Source organism: Dama dama, chromosome 19 (assembly GCF_033118175.1).
Source record: "Dama dama isolate Ldn47 chromosome 19, ASM3311817v1, whole genome shotgun sequence".
In the NCBI taxonomy this organism is placed as follows: domain Eukaryota; kingdom Metazoa; phylum Chordata; class Mammalia; order Artiodactyla; family Cervidae; genus Dama; species Dama dama.
The window spans coordinates 84,474,000-84,497,826 of NC_083699.1; the positions used below are offsets into that span (position 1 = coordinate 84,474,000).

A 23,827-nucleotide genomic window follows, 5' to 3' on the forward strand; every position below is an offset into this window, starting at 1 on the left:
CTTACCTCCTAGCATTGAGTACTGGTTCCGCTGTATGGATGTGGATGGGGATGGAGTGCTCTCCATGTACGAGCTGGAATACTTCTACGAGGAGCAGTGTGAACGGATGGAAGCCATGGGCATTGAGCCCTTGCCATTCCATGATTTGTTGTGCCAGATGCTTGACCTGGTGAAGCCAGCCAGTGATGGTAAGATTGAATAAAGAGCCAAGTTGCATTGTTCATCTCCATTACAGAGTGGGGGCTGTAATCCTGGATTGTTCCAAATTATTTAACTTCCCAGAGTCTTCCACACAGGCTCTCCAAATACAGAAGTATTTAAGTTTCTGCTTTAGCGTTAGCATAGAACTAACAATTGATGGCAAATTCAGAAGGCAGATTAGTGGTAGCCAGTTGGGGAGGATTGCAGAGGGGAGGGGAGTGAGACTGTTGGATGGGTACAGAGTGTCCTTTGGAGGTGAAGAAAATGCTAGGGCATGTGATAGTGGTGATGCTTATGCAACATTGTGAATGTATGAAAAACCATTAGAATGGTTAAAATGGTGAATTTTATGTGAACTTTACCTCAAAAAAAATCAAATTTTTATAATCAAATAAGCATATGCCTATATCCTTTTAAACTTCAGTAGAAGGTGGTTTTTTTTTTCCACTTCAAAAAAAGCCTTTGAAATTTACCAGATTTGTTCTTACACAGGCAAAATAACTCTACGAGATCTGAAGAGATGCAGAATGGCTCACATCTTTTATGACACTTTCTTTAATCTGGAGAAATACTTAGACCATGAACAAAGAGATCCCTTTGCAGTCCAGAAGGTACCAGTATAGTTTTAACTTCTGTTTGAGGGATGCAATATCAGGAGATGTATGCTTCAGATAAAAGTGGCCTCTGTCTGCAGGAATTTTGGTATTTAAAAAGGCTTACATTTAAAACATTTCATCACATACTGAAAAGAAAGAATAAAGGACTTAGAGTCCATCTCTTCCCATAGCTAATCTTCAAGTGTAGGTAATAACCTGCATCTACCTTTCATTGAATGAATTGTGTGTTTTGTGTACTTCCATATACATAGAAACTGGTTACAGAAAATTTTGAAATAATTGTCTCACTTTCAAATCAATAAACGTGTGTTCATTTTATTATTCATTAAAAAAAAAAAACCTATATCAATAGATACATCTCTGTTACAGAGTACACTGGGCTTGATTTAACTGTACCATTCAATTTCGGGAGGGCATGGTAATGAAAACTAGATGCTTTCCAAGATAGACAACCTTCAGATAAATGTAACACTTTTTCAAGCGGTAATGATGACTGTACATGACATCAGTTTGAAGTCATTCTACAGCTGAAGAGCTGTGAGCTGCCTTCCCCATACGCAAAAACCTGTGGACTCTCAGAAAACCCATGTCCAGAAAAAAAACAAAGAGCAGAATATCACCACTTCTCCTTCTATTCCCCTGTTTAAAGAGTAAAAACTATATTGATGGAAAAGAACTGGTTGAATACACTACAGGAAACTTCCTCAGTCTTTTCTTTGTCTTTCATATGTTGCATAACTGTTTGACCTAAATATTAATAGCCAAGAATACAAGGACCAGCTTCTAAAAACAAATACTCTGCACCAGAACTTGGGGCCTATCAAGGTACATTATCACTAGCCTAAAGTCAGTATTATATTTCATTGAGTTTAAAATATCCCATTATTTTATATACCTTTAAAGAAAAAGCAATTATAAATCTAAGATGCATAGCAATTTCAGACATGTTTAAAAGGTGGGGTGAAGTTCTTCAAATGGATCATAGTAATTAACACATTGTGTAGTCAGTATTAAGGTACTTACGTTCTAGCATAACTAACCTTACATCCTAGAGCAATGTTAGCCCAATTTCATTATGGAAAAACATCGTTTTACCCAGAACATATAATCTAAGATGCAGCCTGTATTGTAGAAGGAAAAGAAAATATATACCTTTTTCCCCCTTCATTTTTTTATTTGTATTACAAATTTACTTTAAATTTTTCCTCTTTTTTCTTAGAGGTAGTAATTATCAACATTCTGATCTGCAAAGAATGCTATTAGTAAGTGCTTAGTAAATTCCAGGTACTGTGTTGAAGAGACACTGGAGGTTATATAGAGATAACTCAGTATATAAAAAGAACGGGTATATAGAGATGACAAGGACAGGAGAACAAAATGCTTGGCAACCAAGCATATGTAGTACAATGAAGGAAATGACTAGGGGGAGAAGGGCTGTTTCTAAGAAGGTAACTCAGATGGCAGGGTATCCAAGCTGGCTGTGAAGGAAGCAATAAAAATTCGCTAGAGGAAGGGATGGTATATTTCAGGTTAAGTTTAAGTCACTCAGTCCTGTCTGACTCTTATGACCCCATGGACTGTAGCCTCTGTCCATGGAATTCTCCAGGCGAGAATAGTGGAGCAGTATATGGCTGATTCAAGTTGAGGTTTGACAGAAAACAACAAAATTCTGTAAAGCAATTATCCTTCAATTAAAAAATAAATTAAAAAAAGAATACTGGCGTAGGTTGCCATTTTCTTCTCCAGAGGATTTTCCCAACCCAGAGGTTGAACCCAGGTCTCCTGCATTGCAGACAGATTCATCACCATCTGAGCCACCAGGGAAACCGCATTTCAGGTGGGCACATGCAAACCACAGGTCACTCCAGATCACTGCTATGCCAAGTGTGAGAGAGGGGGCTGGAGAAGCCTCTGGTTACAAGGCTGAAGAATCTAGACCCAAACAGTCCAGCTGATGAACAGTGCTTAATAATTTTGTGATTCAAGGTGTAGAAAATCAGTTTATGATTGTGACTTTAGTACCTCTCTTAACATGCTTAGGGCTTCCCTGATGGCTCAGTTGGTAAAGAATCAGCCAGTAATGCAGGAAACCCCAGTTCGACTCCTAGGTTGGGAAGATCAGCTGGAGAAGGGATAGGCTGCCCACTCCAGTATTCTTGGACTTCCCTGGTGGCTCAGCTGGTAAAGAACCTGCCTACAATGCGGCAGACCTGGGTTCAATCTGTGGGTTGGGAAGATCCCCTGGAGAAGAGAAAGGCTACCTATTCCAGTATTCTTGCCTGGAGAATTCCATGAACTGTATAGTCCGTGGGGTCAAATGAAACATTTTTCACATAGGTTTTTTCAGGATGTAAAACATTTGTGATGACCTATCTCCAATTTTTGTTTTTGATTCTGTTTCCTGTGGCCATCCCCTTCCCAATCAGGATGTGGAGAATGAGAGTCCTGAGCCTTCCGACTGGGACAGGTTTGCTGCTGAAGAGTATGAGAGCCTTGTAGCAGAGGAGTCTGCCCAGGCGCAGTTCCAGGAAGGGTGAGTTAGTTTCCCTGTGTCTTGTGAGCTTTTTTAACAGGGGTAACCACATTAGGATCACCTGTAAAAAACTCAAGCTAGTAGTGCTTTCCTATTCTTGCCATATCATAAAAACAAGTGATTTTAACCCAATTTTAGTTGAGTGAACATTCCCCCAGCAGTCTTCTCTTCCCTTCACTGATTTTATAAAAAGTCTTCTCATGTGCCATTTCCTTTAATGAAGTTGTACCTTCCACTGAAAACGGAGATCACTGTGCAGTCATACTACTTTGTTAGGGATGTTAGTAAACCCTATAAACACAGGAGAACTGAAGCTCTTTTAAATAATAAAGATCATTATGATCATCAAAACAAACCTTTATCAGACATGGTTTTGTGCGTTCAACTCTGAATAAGAAGTTAACTTCTACAAAGGGACCATGGTAAGAAATTAAATTGTCAAAGACTTTTACTGCTTAGAACATTTCAGTATCTATAATTTGTTGGCTGTTTTCATCTTCTAGTGATTTCTTTAGCAGTTCCTCTATAGTCACTGTTTCTGTAAGGCTCTCAATTAATCCTTATTATTAATGTAATACTTTTTGAATAGGCAGTATAGTCACTTAATATTCAGAATTAAAGAATAAATAGTAAGTTTCCTGCTACTCAGTTCTCCCCAGAAGCAACCACTATTATCACTTAATGTGCTTTTCCAAGGATGCTCCATCCTGGTCCCTCCCGTTCTCACACTCTCTCTTCATACATATGTATATGTGTATGAAAGCAAATACACATATACATTTTTTTCTTTCTTTTTTTCTCTTACATATATGATAGCATACTCACTATTCGGTTCCCAGCTTTTTCCACACTTTTTATAAAGTTTCTGTTACATAAGTTCTGGAGACCTGCTGTAAAACATAGTATCTATAGTTAACGTGGTACTGTGCAGTGTAAAATATATTAAGAAGATAGATCTTATGTTAAGTGTTCCTACAAAAGAAAAAAAAGAACACAAGGAAATGTCTGGAAGTAATGGATATATTTAGTGCCTTGAATGTAGTGATGATATGACAGATATCTGCATATTCCAAAATCATCAAGATGTATTCACTAAGTGTGTCCAGTTTTTTGTATCAAACTTCAATAAATCTAAAAACAGTAACAACAAAGCTTGGGAGAACAGCATGGTGAATAAAATACTTGTATTTTATGATCATTGAGGTATAAATGAGGCAGCATAAATATCTGGGGATCCCTGAGTGTATAAAAAAATTAATAAAAGAATAACTGAAGATTGGAGGAAAAACAAATCAATAAATTGGAAATTATTCCATAAATATATTCAGTGAATGTGCTAAGTTTTTGTAACTGCATAATATTCCACTGTATAGTTACACCATTATCTTATATTCCTCTGTTCACAGGCATTATAGTGAAATATTAGAGATATAAGGTTGCAGTGAATAATCTTACATACATGTTATTTTATACATACGTGGGATAAATTTCTAGGGTGTATTTAACAGATAGGGCTTCCCAGGTGGGACAGTGGTAAAGAATCTGCCTGCCAGTACAGGAGACACAAGAGATGTGGGTTCGATTCTTGGGTCAGGAAGATCTCCTAGAGTAGGAAATGGCAACCCACTCCAGTATTCTTGCCTGGAAACTTCCATGAACAGAGGAGCCTGGCAGGCTACAATCCATGGGGTTGCAAAGAGTCTGACACAACTGAGCACACACGAACACACAGACACACAGAGCAAACTTACAAATACACAGGAGGATTTTAGAGAAGCCAATAAGAAGTGACACAGATACCCAGAATTAGCAATGGTGGAGAGCCATATCATCCCTAGGCCTAAAAGGACCAGGAGATGACAGCATCATCAGAACCCAGAGGAGCGGCTCTGCTCACAGGCGTGATTTAATTCTTTGTCAGTGAGCTTCGTTAGTTAGGAACGGGGGTAAGTTTACTGATTTTATGAAGCAATATCACTACCGTTAAGAACATGTGCAGATGTTTATAATAGTGAAAACCAGAGACAATCTAAGTAATAAGATTAGTAAAATTACCATACATATACACAGGGCAATCCCATTTAACCATTAAAAAAATCATTTTGTGGGTGTATAATTATTGACCATCAAAGAAAAAATAGGAATATGAAAAAAGGCCTTAAAATAAAACAGAATAGAAAAGAACAAAATAAAGTGTCAGAAAGAAAATTAGGTATATGTGAGGAAAACAAAAGGGACCTAACTTACACATACTAGACAACAGAACAAATGAAGTAGAAAAAAAAATTCAAAGATAATAGAAAAGCTTTTTTGAAATGAAAGAAGACCTGAGTCTGAAAGGTCAGAAATCACACCATATGATAATGACTGGCCCAATAGATGTGTGGTGAATTTAACAGAATTCAAAGATTATCTGGGGGACTTTTTCAGCTTTTTAAAAATGTAAGTCACCAGGTAAGAGGGGAAAAAATGTCAACCTTGCCTCAGAGACCGCCACAGTAAAAATGAATACTGGAAAAGATCATGAAGCAATATTTATAAGTCTCTCAGAGAAAGAAATTCTGTACCCTAAAGTTTTATACTAACCCAAGATGACATTCGAGCATGAGAACATAAATGGGAATTTTCTAAAAACTGAAAGGAATAAAGCACCCAAGAGCTTTTGTTTAAAAAGGGCATAATCATAAAACAAAGAGATGAGCCAAAATAAGGAGCCCAGAAATGGAGCGACCATGGTGGAAGAGAAATAACAGTGAGTGTTCAGTCCATTTAAATATAAAGGATAGGGTCAGAACATAGCATTCTGGAAAAAATAACATAACTCAAAGTGGGATGTAGAGAGGAGGAAGAAACATATGTGTAAGTTTCATTAGCAAGTCCTCAACGGCTACCCTCTAAAGCTGATAAGTTGAAGTTTAAGACTATTAATTAAAATAAACACTTGAAAAACCAAAGCCAGACTCTAAATATTAATTCAATCAGAAAACATGTGTGCACAAAAAAAAACACACACCATGCAGCATAAAGATGACAGAACTAAAATAAATACTTTTTGATCAGTGAATGTAAGTGAACAAACTCATTTATAAAAAGAAAACAATTCCATCATTATAGAATGGTAACAAAAGTTGAATTTAAAAAGACTAGAGACTTCCCTGGTGGTCCAGTGGTTAACACTCCACAGTCCCAGTGCCAGGGGCCTGGGTTCAAGTCCTGGTCTGGGAACTAGATCCTGCATGCTGCAACTAAGAGCCACTGTGCCACAACTGAAAATAAAAAAGATCCTGCAACTTAAGATCCCATGTGCTGCAACCAAGACCTGTAGCAGCCAAATAGACTTTTGAAAAACAACTAACCACCCCCAAAAAGTTGTCCTGAAAATATCAAATTTTTGAAGCAGAAACTCCAAAAGAAAAAAAAGGAGAACTTAAAACCTGTTATTTGCATCCGTAGTAAATTATTCCCTGAAAATATTTTTGTGGTGAATTGTCCAGAGACTATTTACAAAATAAATACTAAGCCACAAACAAAACTTCAGTAGACTTCCCAAAAGTATTACAATAATATAGAGTAGCTTCTCATTTCAAGGTGGTAAACAAAGCATCCTGTAGTTTTCAGTCTCTCATGCCATATAAAAATAAGAAATAGAGAGCATCACCTGAAGTAAGAAGAGAACTTCCAGTGGACTAACAGGACAGCAGATGGAATCAGATTGAAGAGGGAGCTAGAGCTTAGGTTCTCTGCCAGAAGATGAGAAAGATAATTGGCACAGATAAGGGAGCAGTACTTAAAGATGATCTATACCTTAATATGACTGAAACCAAAAGCAAAAGGGAGGTTCAATCCAGGTAGGTTGAACCCTACACATCCCATCCTACTCTTAAAGACAAAAGCAGAAAGAATGGAATCTTAGAGCAGCATGGCCCCCTTCAGTTCAGCCACTCAGTCGTGTCTGACTGTTTTCAACCACACAGACTGCAGCACGCAAGGCTTCCCTGTCCATCACCAACCCCAGGAGCTTGCGCAAACTCATGTCCATTGAGTTGGTGATGCCATCCAACCATCTCATCCTCTATCGTCCCCTTCTCCTCCTGCCTTCAATCTTTCCCAGAATCAGGGTCTTTACCAATGAGTCAGTTCTTCTCATCAGGTAGCCAAAGCATTGGAGTTTCAGCTTCAGCATCAGTCCTTCCAATGAATATTCATGACTGATTTCCTTTAGGATTGACTGGTTTGATCTTCTTGCAGTCCAAGGGACTCTCAAGCATCTTCTCCAACACCACATTTCAAAAGCATCAATTCTTTGGTGCTTAGCTTTCTTTATGGTCCAACTCTCACATCCATACATGACTACTGGAAAAATCATAGCTTTGACTGTGCAGACCTTTGTTGGCAAAGTAATGTCTCTGCTTTTCAATATGTTGTCTAGGTTGGTCATAGCTTTTCCTCCAAGGAGCAAGTATCTTTTAATTTCATGGCCGCAGTCACCATCTGCAATGATTTTGGAGCCCAAGAAAATAAAGTCTGTCATTGTTTCCATTGTTTCCCCATCTATTTGCCATGAAGTGATGGGACTAGATGCCATGATCTTCATTTTTTGAATGTTTAGTTTTAAGCCAACTTTTTCACTCTCCTCTTTCACTTTCATCAAGAAGCTCTTTAGTTCCTCTTGGCTTTCTGCCGTAAGGGTGGTGTCATCTGCATATCTGAGGTTGTTGATATTTCTCCTGGACACATCTGAAAGGTACATCAAGGCTGTGTACTATAACTTATATGCAGAGTACATCATGCAAAGTCCCAGGCTGGATGAAGCACAAGCTGGAATCAAGATTGCCGGAAGTATCAATAACCTCAGACATACATGGCCCGTCCATCCCCCTATTCTCATTTAAAGTACCAGCAAGTCCACACTGCTCTCTCCTGAGCATCCAGTACAGGGCAACAGTACACGGTAAAGTAGACAAATGTCAACCAACAAAATACAGCAAATGAAAGAACTTTTAACCCTGGACTCACTACAGCAATCAGAGCAAGACATCAAAATGGGTATATTTACTATTTGTTTTTTTTTGGCTACACTGTGTGGCATGCAGGATCTTAGTTCCCCAACCAGGGATCAAACTCATGCCCCCTGCAGTGGAAGCGCAGAGTCTCAAGTACTAGACCACCAGAGAAGTCTGTCTATTTTTAGACAGATAAAATTTTAAATGAAAGAAAACACAATCATTGGGTGATGTGATAACAGAATGGACACATCTGAAAATTTTTTTATTTATAATATTGACTGTAATACGGGAGTAAGAAATTCTTGTACAAGCTGTAGAAATAATAGCCAGATAATTCCCAGAATTTTAGCTATTAAAACAAATAAAAATATAAACAAAAACAGACGTCAGTTAATTTTTTTTTTCTGGCCAGGTAATAAATATTTTAGGCTTTGCAATCTCTGTCACAATTACTTGGCTCTGCCACTGTGGTGTGAAAGTAGCCATAATATGTAAGCAAATGAATGTGGCTGTGTTCCAATAAAATTTTTAACAGACACTAAGTTCAGATCATTTTAACGTCATGACATATTCTTTGATTTTTTTTTAATTTAAAAAGGTAAAACAATTCTTAGTTCATGGGCTATTATACCAAAACAGGTGGTGAGACAGATTTGGACCACAGATTGCAGTTTCCCAACTCCTGTATTAGAATGAAATCTCAGAACATAAAAAGATAGAACTGAAAAGCTACTAGAGAGAAAAAAAAAAATACCCACAATATAAACACAAAAAGAAACAGCATTTTTTAAAAAATAACTTTGAACCTTGAATTATGTTCCTATTTAAATATAAGGGACAGATGAAGACATTTTTAGACATCAAGAGATGCAAAATGTTTACCACCCACAGACAATCTTTGAAAGAAATATTAAACGGTTTTCTTCAGCAACAAGGTAAATATATCCTAGAGGAATCGTGGGATATAAGAAACAACAAAATTAGCAAAATTTATCCTTTGAATTGGGTAAGTATTTATTATAGATACCGTTAACAAATAGTAAAAGGTCAGGGTGAATCTTTATTAGAGCGGAGAATACAGACACTGATAAATTTATATTTTTCTAATGATAAATAGAGTTAAAATGTCTGCTAAAAATTTTAAGGAAAATCACTAAAAGTAAATATTAAATGGAAAACTTTCCAATCATTTTCAGAAAAAGACAGTAAGACTATTAACTGGAAAAAAAAAATCTGTATATAGAAAATTCAGTCTACTAAAAGACAAGTGTGTTTAACCAGTATTCTTTTGGTAAGAAGTGACTTTAACTCACTCACATTGGCATAAAGGAAAAGCAAAGCCTTAGCAAAAAGAAAATTGTGGGCTTAAAGAACTGAAAAGTCTAGGGCTAGTACTGACTTCAGAGACTTAGATTGTATCTCTTTAATCTCTTAGGTAATGCTTTTCTTTCATTCACTCTTCAGCAAGTTTTTAATATATGGTGGCAAAATGATAGCTTTACATTCAAATAAAAGAGCAAGTCCCTTTCCCGCCACATTCAGCCCAGGACTTGTTTGGCTGTAATTGGCTTGTTTTGGGTCTAGTCCCTGAACCAGCTCTAGAAGGAGTCAGACCTAGAAATTAGCTTGGACAGAAGTTCAAGTTCATCCAAACCACGTGTTTTCTCAAGGAAAATTTGGGAAATTTGAACACACGGTCAAAAAAGGGGAAACGCTGTGCTGGTGAAGGAACAGCAGATGTTCGCTACAGTAAAACAGGAGACAGAAAGCCAAGGACAGTACAAAATAGACAGAGTAAGTCCAAATGTAGTATGAATCACAAAACTCAGAATGGATTGAAAATCCAACTATACACTATTCTTTAGATTCATACCTAACACAGAGGCAACAGCCAAATAAACAGTAAATAAGAAATCAGGTATAGCAGTGTTTATGAGATAGATAGAATTGAAAGCTTTAAAAGAAACATGAGTATTTCAGCAGTTGGCCATGAAAATAAGTCACCAACTTTATGCAATACAAAAAGCAAATCTGATAGAAATACAAAGGAGAAATTGACAATCCCATAGTCATATAAAACCCAACAAATCAAATAGGACAAAAAATACATAAAGAATATAGAATTACTCAACGTTCATAGAGATACTCAAAAATAGATTTGGTACCCAACAAATATGGAACCATCACAATACAGTGCCTATTTATTAAGGCATGAAGGATATTACATTTTTAAAAATTACTAACATATAGGCCATATTTGTTACTTATGAAATTAGCAACAACAACAAAAACGTATGTATCTGGAAAGTTAAAAATAACATTTTGAAAAATTAAATATATCTTAAAATAACCATTAAGCTACAGAGAAGATCAAAAAACCAATTACAGGTTTTTTTAGAACCAGGCAATAAAAGCATTATATTTATTAAAATCTGTGGGATATAAACAATGGAAAAGTTGTAATCTGTAGAAAGAAATAAATTAGGCTGTCATCTCAAGATGCATGAAAAAGGATGACAAAACAGACCCAAATAAAGTACATGAAGTTAAACAACTGTGTTTCAAACAAAAATTAAATCTATTAATTTATACATACACAACCACAAAGCATACTCTATGTCAAGCACTATTCTGAATATTTTAACTCATTTTAATCACAAAACTCATATCTTGTAGATGCTTTACCCCTATTTTACAGATATTAAAACTGAAATACAGATTAACTTGTCAAATCTACCAACATATATAAAAGAATATATCATAAGTAAGTTGTTTTTATCCCAAGATTGCAAGTGGTTCAACTTTACAAAATCTGTCATTAACAGATTAAAGGAGAAAGAAAAGAAAAGAAAATATAGACTGATTGTTTGAAGGCATGTGATAAAATATATTTTCTAATTTGGAAAAAATGAAACTAAGCAAACTTAAAAGGAGCACCTCCTTAGTGGGTAAAGGGTATTAAGCCAATACCCCAGAAATAACCAGCTAAAAATATAATAGGGAGAAAATTCCTATTTGTGATAGCAACAAAAAAAGTGACTTGAAAACATATATGACGAAAATATAAAATTTCACTAAAAATTACAAAGATCATTATCCATGTTAAAATTCTATATAATCCCCTCAAATATGTTATAAAACTTGATCAACTAATTCTTTTTTTTTCCATTTATTTTTATTCATTGGAGGCTGATTACTTTACAATATTGTAGTGGTTTTTGCCATACATCGACATGAATCAGCCATGGATTTACATGTGTTCCCCATCCCGATCCCCCCCTCCCGCCTCCCTAATTCTGAAACTCATACTGAACAATAAATACAAAAGAACTGTGATCTGAGAGAAAGTATCGAAACATGTATATTATCAAGTGTGAAACAGATCGCCAGTCCAGATTGGATGCATGAGACAAGTGCTCGGGGCTGGTGCACTGGGATGACCCAGAGGGATGGGATGGGGAGGGAGGTGGGAGGGGGGATCAGGATGGGGAACAAATGTAAATCCATGGCTGATTCATGTCAATGTATGGCAAAAACCACTACAATATAGTAAAGTAATTAGCCTCCAACTAATAAAAATAAATGGGAAAAAAAATTAAAAAAAAAAACTGAAGTGAGTTCTGAAAAGAATCAAAGGCTTGGTAGGGCAAAGGGGATGCATAATCCAAAGCTACAGTAACTAAACTCCTTAACTCCATGCCAAAACTGAAGATTTATGCAAACCAATATAGTATATGATACTGTGACAAGAAAAGTTTAGTCAGTAAAATGTTGACTCTCTACAGACTGAAAAAAGTACATATTAAGCTAATACCTGCATGTAAATAAAGACTAAAAGTAAAAAAATGATGGGAGAAATTTATAAAGGTATTATTTATAGATTTGAGTATATTTTAAAAGTGACAAATTCTATATCACAATCAAAAGGCATAGGGTTGAATCATATGATCGATAATGTTCTTTCATTGTTGGAGTCTTCAAATCAATAGTTAAGAACATGACTATTAACCAATTCTAAAACATCAAAAGATAGAAATTTCACCAGGAAATAACAATGAAAATTCCCACTTCACCAACAGTTAAAATGTAGCAGCCAGATATAACTATGTTAAATGTTATTTTTACCTAACAACAGCTCAAAAGACATAAAACAAAAATTGTCAAACAATTCAACAATTAATAGTTGGAGATTTCAACACTCCTCTTACAGTAGTTGATACTAGTAGAGACAATCACTAAGGACACAGAAGACTTGAACAACACAGTCAGTGTATTTGATCTAACAAGCATATATACTCTACAAAACAGTAGCAAAATATACATTTTTCTCAAATTCTCATGGAACTTCTTCAGGAAAGACCATATGTTAGGTGGGAAAAAAAAAGATTCAATAAATTCAAATAAAGTATGTTGTCTGATCATAATAGGATAAAATTACAGATTAATAACAGGAAATCTAGGAACCCCAAAATGTTTAGAGATTAAATAACACATTTCTGAAGACACATGGGTCAAAGGAGACACTGCGGGGAAATTTGATGTTATCTTGAAACAAATGAAAATAAAAGATGATATGAAAATCCATGTATGGGGTACAATTAAAGCAGTGCTTAGAGGAATATTTATGACCCAGAAAGTTCTAATATCAGTAAGATAAGCTTCCATCTTAAGCTAGTAAAAGTAAGAGCCAATCAGACCCAAAATAAGTAGGAAGGATATAATAAAGATCAGAGTAGAAATCCATGAAATAGAATATAGGAAAATAATATGAAAGAATTCAGGAAATCAAAAGTTGGTTCTTTGAGAAGATTTTAAAATAGAAAGCTTTAGAAAAAAAGAGAAAGGAATAAATTAAAATCAGGATAAAGGAGGATACATCATTATAGATACTATAGAACTTACTTATAAAGGAGTATTATGAACAGCTTTATCTCAGTAAGTTTCACATCTTAGATGGCATGGGACAAAATCATCTAAAAACTCAAATTACCAAAATCAACTCATATAAATTTAATGATATCTATTTAAAAAAGAAAACAGCTCAAGAAGAAATGGAAAATCAGGATAGGCCATATCAAGACACTAAATAAGTTATTCTCTCCAAAAGAAAAGTCTAGGTCCAAATGGTTCCAGTGGCAATGTCTGTCATATATATAAGGGAAAAAAATAATATCAACCTTTCATTAACATTTTCAGAAAATAATAGTAGAAAGGAACACTTTGAAACTATTTTAGAAAGCTGGTATTACCCTGATACCAAAGCCAGACAAAGATACCAATATCCCTTATGAAATCAATATAAAACTTTTTACAAAATACTAAAAATATCAAATCCAGAAACATATAAAAAAGATTATACACTATAAGTAGGTTTACCCCAGGAATGGGAGGCTGTCTTAACATCTGAAAATCTACTAATATAATAAACCATATTAATACAACATGGGACAAAAAGCACATGATCATTTCCATAGACACAAAAAAAGCCATTTGACAAAATCCAACATCCATTCAAAATATCTCTTACCCAAGTAAGGATAGAAAGGAACTTTCTTAACCTGACAGAAGACATCTATAATTACATTATTTACATTATACTTATGGTGAAAAACTGAATGCCTTCCCACTAAGATCTGGAGCAAGGCAAATACACTTCTGTTCCTCCCCATTTCTAATCAACATTGTAACTGAGGGTCCTATCCTGTGCATTAAGACAAGGGAAAAAAAAAAACCAATATTAAAAGTATTCAGACTGGAAAGAAAGAAGTAAATCTATCCCTAGGTTATATATACTTTAAGTAGAAAATATGAAGAAATCTGCATAAAAGCTACCAGAACTAATAAACTCGTTAGCAAGGTCTCAGCTTCCCTGGTGGCTCAGATGGTAAAGAATTTGCCTGAAATGTGGGAGAAAATGGATTTGATCCCTGGGTCGGGAAGATCCCCTGAAGGGAATGGCAACCAATTCCAGTATTCTTGCCTGGAGAATTCCATGGACAGAGGAGCCTGGTGGGCTACAGTCCATGAGGTCACAGAGTCAGACACGACTGAGCAACTAACACTCACTGTTTTTCAGAATACAAACTAAATATATAAAAATCAGTTGTATTTCCATGCACTAGTAATGAACAATCAAATAGAGAAATTCAAATAAAAATAATTATTCACAAGAGCATCAAAAAGAAAAATACTTAGGAATAAATATAACAAAAAAAAACACCTTTATATATTTATAATAAATGTAACAAAAGGACACACAAATATAACAAAAGAACATACCTGCACGCTGAAAACTGCAAAATAGTATTGAGAAAAATTAAGGAAGATCCAAATAATATTATAACAATAGAATTAGAAAGCTCAGTATTTTTTAAAGTGTCAGTTCTCCCCAAATTGATCTACAGATTTAATCCACTCCCTATCAAAATCCCTACAGGCTTTTGTTAAAACTGGCAAACTGATCCTAAAATTTATATGGAAATGCAAAATACCCAGAATAGCCAAACACTTTTTTAAAAGAACAAAGTTGAAGGACTTAGGCTACCTGATTTCAAAACTTATTATAAAGCAAACAACCATCAAGGCACCATGGAATTGCTAAGTGTGTGTGTGTGAGTCGCTCAGTCACGTTTGATTCTTTGTGACCCCCACGGACTGTAACCCACCAGGCTCCTCTATGGAATTCTCCAGGCAAGAATACTGGAGTCGGTAGCCATTCCCTTCTCCAGGGGATCTTCCCAACCCAGGGATCAAAGCTGGGTCTCCTGCATTGCAGGTAGTTTCTTTACCATCTAAGCCATGAGGGAAGTCCCAGAACTGCTAAGTATACACAATCAGTGAAACACTCTACAAATAGATGCTCATATATATGACCAATTAATTTTCAACCAAAGGAGAAAGGGTAGTCTTTTCAGAAATGATACTGAAATAATTGGATGTCCTTCTGCAAAAAAAAAAAAAAGAAAACCTCAATCCATATCTCACACCATATACAAAAATAATTATCTCAAGTTCCCTGGTTGTCTAGTGGTTAGGATTTGGTGCTTTCACTGCCATGGTCTAGGTTCAATCCTTGGTCGAGCTACTGAGATCCTTAAAGCTGCATAGTGCAGCCAAAATAATAATAATAATAATCTCAATAAATGTAAGAGTTGAAATCCTGAAGTTTTTAGAATAAAACACAGGAGAAAATCTTTATGACCCTGAGTTATGCAAGAGCAATAACATATTGATAAATTGGACTTCTTTCAAAATTAAAAAGTATTGCTCTCCAAAGACACCATTAAGAAAATGAAACAGACACACTGGGGGAAAATATTTCCAAAACATCCTGATAAAGGACTCCATCCAGAATATATAAAGAAGTTACAACTCACTAATAAAAAAGGCAACCTAATTTTTTAAAAGGACAAAAATTTGGTTAAACAATAACTTAGAGGTTCCAACAGCAAATAGATATATGAAAAGATGCTCTGCATCACTAGTCATTACGGAAATGTAAATTAAAACCACAGTGAGATACATACACAGCCACTAGAACAACTAAAACCACCCATTGGCAATGATGTGAAGAAGCTGGTACCCGCATATATTGGACTGATGTGGGCAGTTTCTTAAAAAGATAAACAAACATTTGTCATATGAATCATTAATTCCACTCCCAGGGATCTACCCAAGAAAAATGTTCACCCAAAGACTTGTACATGAATGTTTATAGCAGCCCCAAACTGAAAATAATCCAGATGTCTACTAAACTGGTGAATTAATAAGCAAAATACAGTATACCCATGTAATGGAATGCTCTTCAACAATAGAAAGAATGAACTATTGACTAACACAACATGGATGAATTGCAAGTGAAGTGGAAGAAGCTAGACAAAAATATATTCCAATCTTGTATGATTCCATTTATGGAAAATTCTAGAAAATGCATTCTAATCTATAATGACAGCAAATCAGTGGTTACCTTGGTAAGACAAAGTAATTAGGAAGGGGCAGGAGGAAACCTTTGTGGGAGGGATGGGTATTTTCATGATCTCGATATGATGTTTTATAGGTGTATACAAAAGTCAGAACTTATTAATCGTACACTTTAAATATAAGCAATTTATTCTGTCAGTTATACCTCAATAAACAAAAGAACTCTTAATACATGCAGCAACACAGATGAATCCAAAAAAATACCATCTTACATGAAAGAAGCCAGGCACCAAAGATTGCATAACTCCATTATATGAAATTTCTAGAAAAGGCAAAATGATAGAGCCATGAAACAGATCAGTGGTTGCCTAGGTTCCAGGAAAAAGTAGAAAATGAACACAAACAAGCACAGGGAGAGGAGGGCAGATGGAGAGATGGAAGTATTCTAAATTTGAATTGTGGTGATGATTGCACAATTGTAAAACTTTACTGTGTGTCCTCAAAGTCACTTCACCCATGTCCAACTCTTTGTGACCCCATGGACTGTAGCCTGCAGGCTTCTCTGTCCATGGGATTCTCCAGGCAAGAATACTGCAGTGAATTCCACTTAAGATGAGTGAATTCTGTGATATGTAAATTAAACTGAAAATTTTTGTAAAAAGCAAGTACCAAAAAAGTTGAGATTAAATGGTAGGAATTTCTTAAAAGACAATATTAATTCAGTAAATGTTTGCATTCTTTCTATACACTGAGCATCACTGGCTACTGATGAACACAGGATCCCTGCCTTAGCAGGAGAAACAGGCAGATACAATTAAAGTGTCTTTACTCTCTCACAGAAGCAACACACTGTAGTTAACAGATATTGCTGGTAGAAGCAAATTGGCCCAACCTCCCTGGAAATTAGTTTGACAATATGCTACAAAAGCCTGAATTCATACCCTTTAACTCCCAATTCTGGGTATCTATATCCACTGTAAATAATCAGAAGTTTAGATAGAACTCTTCTAACTAAATTGTAAAATTAAAAAATTCAAAACAGCACAAATGTACAATAATAGATTAGTTAAATAAGTCATGGTATTAATATCTGTCATATTATGCAGACATCTAAACTATGTGTTGCACAAAAACATAAAATGGAGAAATCAAGTTTACAAAATTGTGATATAATCCCAATATTACAAATGTATATCTATATATACATGAGCTAAATCGTTAAGACTCCAAAATATTAACAGTGATTAACTCTGGGCTATAGGATTGCAAGTAGTTTGGCTTTTTATTCTGTTCTATAATTTATAATGTTTGTATAATGAACATGTACTATTTTAATAAATAGGAAAAGTTACTTTTCTCCTTTACCTGCTTATGTAGGTAATATGTATTCATTACAGAAGAGTAGAAATGAAGATAAAAATCTTCACCTAAAATCCACCACCCAGAGATAGCCTGACATCATTGAGGAGTATGCTTCTAGATACTTCTTTGCAAATATTAATAGATAAGTAATTTATTTTATAAAAATGGAATTTGACACAACATACTGTTTTGTAACCTGCTTTAGAGGAAGGAGAAAAGAGATAACAGATCTAAACACTTAGAAGTTTATTAGTCTAAAGAGACAGGAAGATGATGGCAGCTAAAGAGAATTATTGTGTCAAGTAAAAATTTTTTTCGAGCTGTGGTAGTGCTCAAAGAAGGTCCCAGTGTGTGTGTGGAGGGGAGACAGAGGAGAAGAAGGGATGCAGACAGAAATAGAGGTGAGGAGGGGTCACAAAAGGAGATGCAGAGACCAGCTGTAGTGAAATTTGACCAGTGCATATGAGAGGCTTCTGCTGGACATCCCTCTTCTCATGTTGTGGGAGATAAGATAAGGCCTGCACAGAGCCCACGGGGTGATGAGGTCTTGGGGGAAGAGGAGAAGCCGTAACAGCCGCAGCCTGTAGAGTGAGCACTGGAATGTCACCACAAGAAAAGAAAGGCCTGTTTACAGTTGTGAATAACTGACTGACATAGTTCAAAAGCAAGGCCAGATCCAGAATTCCAAGCGTATGTTACCTAAGGGCTTCATCTCAAAAAGAATTACAAATAAGTCAGGGTGAGTTTGGCAAACAGAAATTACCAGAATCAAATATTAGAAAGGGAGGAAGAACGGCAGTACGATGGAAAGAGCCAGACAGATCTGATTCTGCCTCCTTACTCACCAGCTGGGCAGGTTATCTGACTCCTTGCGGCTCAGTTTCAATTACCTTCCAAGGTGGTTGTGAGAATCAAAGATAATATATTTCTATAAACACCTGCCACATAGTATTGATATAAATACCTGACAAATAGTAGCTATTACTACTACTCCCTGAAGAGGAAGAGATATTATACAATATAACATCATGGTTAAAACCACAGAATTTGGAGTTAGACAAATTTAGTTAAGTTCAAATCCTTGCTGTCACTTAGTAGTCATCTAAGCCTCAGCATTCCCTATACAAGGAGGATACCACCTGCCACACCACACTGTTTTAAATAAGACAACATAGATAATATATTACGTTCTTATGCACAGTGCCTATGTAATCGATTTTGTTGTTGTTATTGTTTAGTCTCAGTTATGTCCCTCTTGTTTGCGACCCCATGGACAATAGCTCAGCAGGCTCCTCTGTCTATGGGATTTCTCAGGTAAGAATATGGAGTGGATTGCCATTTTCTTCTCCAGGGGATCTTCTACTCCCAGGGATCAAATCCACATCTCCTGCAAGTCTCCAGCATTGCAGGCAGATTCTTTACCCCTGGGGAAATGTGTAATCAATAAACAGTGGCTATTATTAGTACCATGATTTCACCAGTGGCTCCACAGTAAAGAATGTCTGCAGCGCAGGAGACACGGGTTCAATCCCTGGGTGGGGAAGATCCCCTGGAGAAGGGAATGGCAACCACTGCAGCATTCCAGAATTCCAGAAAATCCCGTGGACATAGGAGCCTGGCAGGCTACAGTCCATGGGGTCTCAAGAGAGTCCGACATGACTGAGCGACTAAACAATAACAATTATTATTACCATTTCTGTGATTGTGGCCACATTACATAACCTCTCTGAACAAGAATTTAGTCAGGTAGTACATTAGCACGGAAAAGGAAATGGCAACCCACTCCAGTGTTCTTGCCCGGAGAATCCCAGGGACGGGGGAGCCTGGTGGGCTGCCGTCTGTGGGGTCACACAGAGTCGGACACGACTGATGCAACTTAGCAGCAGCAGCACATTAGCATTCCACTGCCTGCCTCTTTCCCCTTCATTCCCAGACCAAGGCACACAGCTGACACACAGTAAACATCTGTCGCATGAGAATTGGAGATTTCTAACGGTATCTAACAGTATCTGGCATGTAAATGCTGGGGGAAATGGACCTGTTTGTGTTTCCACTGGAACACAGGCTCCTTTACGGCAGAGCACCTGTTTCATTCATCCTGTAGCCCCAGCACTGGGCACTGTCCGGGAGGTAGGAGAGCCTCAGCAAATGTTTACTGAGTGGCACAGAAGGTAGCACTAATCTGGCAGCCACCCTTCCAAGGATAACTGCAGAAGCCTGGACAACGTGACCTTCCAGAAACAACTTGAAATCCTCTATCTACTTTACCATTTCACATCACAGGCCACCTCTGGGCCAAGTGCCTGTACCGCCTGACTCAAGGCTGTTGCTTGGGTAATGCCTTCAGTAAGCAACCTAGTAATGAGAAAATGAGAAAGGCAGTATGACTTCATAGTTTAGTGAGGTGAAGGAGGGCCAAGGGTCTCCTTAGGTATGAATTTGCAAACATTGTGAATTACCCCATCTAGCACACAGCATGATAACAGCATACAACAGCATTTGTATAAATTCAACCAAGGTCATAGGGGAAGCCATAGACAGGCTAACAGTTACATACCCCTGGTCAACTAAACATGTCACATACATGAAGATAACAAGTTATGACACCCAATTAATTTATAATTAACTTTCTTATGGTTTTTGCAATAAAGTTTAAAATGCCACCAGAATTGTGAAAAGTAGGCTAAAGGGTCCTCCATGTTGCTATCTTGAGAAACTGGGACCTGTAATAATTAGAATCAAGCTTCTCTACCAATCTGACAAAAACTTGATTACTTCAGATTTTTAGTTAAGAGTCTTTTACATTATCTTAAAAATACTTTCTTACAGGATATTCTGATATTTCACCAACAGCTTTACATTTGATTAACCTAGATTAAACACAGTCTTCTATTCTGAGTCTTTATCTGATTAGTAGAGAAAGACAGGCTTTGCTGAAGAAAAATTCAAAAATATAAAAAGATTAAAATCATCCTCAGTTCAGTCATCCAGAGATAACCATTATGTATACTTTGGTGTATTTCTTTTTGATGCTTAATGTCATTACTAGTGTGTTCAAAAACATGACTTTTAATGCTTCAGCGTATTCTCTCAAGCAGTAACACATCCATATTCCCTATCTTCGGACATTTAGATAATTTAGAATTATTTTCCACTGGGTGTTTTTAAAGGTATATTTCTCCTTTATGTTAAATATAAACATATATTGAATTACTATTTATCTGAGATGTACATTTACTTCAATTAGCACTGGAAAATAAGACGCTATAGAAGGTTAGCCAGAAGGCCAGAGAATTTTAAAATTAAATTTTAGCTTATTTCAGTAGATATGCACTGGTATCTAATTTATGCCAGGCACTGTGGCTGGTAATAAAAATGAATTGAACTCTGTCCCTTCCTTTAAGTTCATAATTAGAATATATTTAACCCAAAATTTTTATAATATCTACAGCCAAAATAAGAATTACTGATGGTTCATGACCTGGAACTGCAAGAGATCCTCAGCCATAAAAAAATAAATAGGATCAACTTTCTAAGGTAGTAAAAGTAAATGATACGTATTAGGAAATTTCAACAAATTTGAAGCAAAATATTTTCTAGTGATTGAATGGGTCAATAAGGAAATTCTTTGAACGAAATATTCAGCTTCTAAAGTATTTCAGGTAATTCATTTTATGTAAATGCCTTAGGATGAGTGAGTGAAGTCACTCAGTCATGTCCAACTCTTTGCAACCCTGTGGACTGTAGCCTATCAGGCTCCTCCATCCATGGGATTCTCCAGGCAAGAATACTGGAGTTGGTTGCCATTGACTTCTCCAGGGATCTTCTCAACCCAGGGATCAAACCCAGGTCTCCCGCACTGCAGGCAGACGCTTTACTGTCTCAGCCACCAGGGCTATCTTAGGATATCTGTCCTTAAAAAAAAAAAAAAGCATAAGGGTAAAGGTCATCTTCTCCTATTTCTACAGCAGAACAGACTTCAGATTAAGAGGACTGGTTACCGTTTTATTCTGTGCTTGTAGCTACCGTATACCTTAGATTTCCTCAGACAAGCCTGAATCGAATATTCTATCCCTTTGCACCTGTAAATAGTCAGAATCCCCAAGCTGGAATCAAACCATAACTCCCTGATAACATCCTGAAACTGCATACAAATCCTTTGTCAGACCACATATGTGCCAGTCATTATTTCTGTTCATTCCAGCTATTATACTTCCATCCAGGAATCTGCAGAACTAGCCTTAATACTTTTGCCCAGAAATTGCTCATCTGAAATGGGAAACTTACTTAGGGACACACAGTTTCTAAAAGGAGAAACTTAGAGACATGGGTTTCTAAAGGCTACCATATTTCTAGCAAAAATACATGAACCTGTAAACACTACAATGTTTAAAATGTATAACCAACAAGGACCTACTGTACACAGAACTCTGCTCAATGTTATGTGGCATCATGGATGAGGGGGTTTTGGCGGAGAATAGATACACATATATGTATAGCTGAGTTCCTTCTGTGTTCACCTGAAACTGTCACAACATTATTCATCAGCTATCAGTTCAGTTGCTCAGTCATATGTGACTCTTTGTGACCCCATGGACTGCAACACGCTTGGCTTCCCCGTCCCTCACCAACTCCTGGAGCTTACTCAGACTCATGTCCATCGAGTCAGTGATGCCATCCAACCATCTCATCCTCTGTCGTCCCCTTCTCCTCCCACCTTCAGTCTTTCCCAGCATCAGGGTCTTTTCAAATGAGTCAGTTCTTCGCATCAGGTGGCCAAAGTACTGGAGTTTCAGTTTCAGCATCAGTCCTTCCAGTGGATATTCAGGACTGATTTCCTTTAGGATTGACTGGTTTGATCTCCTTGCAGTCTCTAAAGTCTTCTCCAACACAATTCAAAAGCATCAATAATCGGCTATACCCCAATACAAAATAAAGTTTAAAAAAAAATACATGAACCAAAAAAAAAAAAATACATGAACCATTATCTTCCCTTATGCTAACAATACTGTTACTACTCAATTAAAGAATCTGTGCTCAATTTGATACCTAGGGTTTCTTTGTGAACTGTTTGTGAATCCTATGAATTCTTTAATCCTCTGACCCTTCTACTCAATTTAAAATGGCCAATTAAATGAACAGGGGAAAAAAAAATAAATGAACAGGGGAATACATCATAAAAAAATTTCTTTTGAGCTCAGAGGAATTCCAGTGACCTGCAAATAAGCCTGGAAGTGGTCATTTAGAAGACAGTCAGTAAACATTCTTTCTCCCTCAGGAATTCCTGGAGAGCAAGATAAAGACTTTGGTGACTTCAAGATGACTTCTGTACCCTCACCATTTTACTGACTCCAGCCTTCCTCAACAACTCAACACATTATTTTGAAAGAGCACTAAGACATTAGTTTTCATTCAACGGCACATTTTAAGCAGCTAATGTCAGTCACTATACTATAACCCAAGGAAATTAGTGCATTACAAAAAGGACATTTCATATTTGAGTGGGCATGACACATTTAATTATATAATTATGAAAAATAAACAGGGTAAACCAGTAATAGAGGCTTGCAACTTAGGGAGCTGAGGGAAGAATTTTCTAAGGTGATGGGAACCTAAAAATTGAGAAGCAAAGTTATGCAAAAAGCAGGGAGGAGAAATATTCTAGGCAGAGAGGTAAACGTGTGCAGCAGCTCTGAGGCAGGAAATGGTGTTGAGGACATTTTAAAAAGCCAGTATAGCTGGAGTATAGTGAGAAACAGAGGGAATCATGGCTGGAAGGATTAGCAAGGGTCAGATCATGCAAGGCCTGGAGGAGTTATTGAAAAAAGTTAGGCAAGGTAGTAAGTACTCTGCTCGGTTGGAGAGGTGCAAGAACAGAGGCAAGGAGACAATAAGGAAGCCATTACAGACATCTAAATAAGAGATGGTGGAAGCTCAGGCACTGGAAATCAAGAACCTTTTAAATGATATCTCAGATTAAAACACGAGCACAAGTTAACCAAGGAGGAAGGGCACCACAGGCCCCTGAAAAACATCTACTGTGGCATTAGGTCCCAAGACCTGTTCTGACACTGTGAACAGTCTGGTATGGCAAGAGCAAAGGGTATGTGATAGGAGCAAAAACAGGAAGACCAACCGTTAGAAAACTATTGCAGTAATCCAAGCAAGAAAGTATAGCATCCTTTACT

The 23,827-nt window shown here is 36.6% G+C and overlaps 1 protein-coding gene across 5 annotated transcripts in view; it reads left to right on the forward strand.

Moving 5' to 3' along the window:
* The window catches only part of PPP2R3A (protein phosphatase 2 regulatory subunit B''alpha), a 220,264-nt gene that overhangs the window by 191,197 nt on the left and 5,240 nt on the right, over positions 1 to 23,827 (forward strand). For all 5 annotated transcript variants that reach the window (XM_061167648.1, XM_061167647.1, XM_061167649.1 and 2 more), the window contains 3 exons: positions 13 to 188; positions 694 to 812; positions 3,245 to 3,351. In XM_061167648.1, the coding sequence (XP_061023631.1) occupies positions 13 to 188; positions 694 to 812; positions 3,245 to 3,351 (402 nt within the window). The remainder of the gene's footprint in view (positions 1 to 12; positions 189 to 693; positions 813 to 3,244; positions 3,352 to 23,827) is intronic.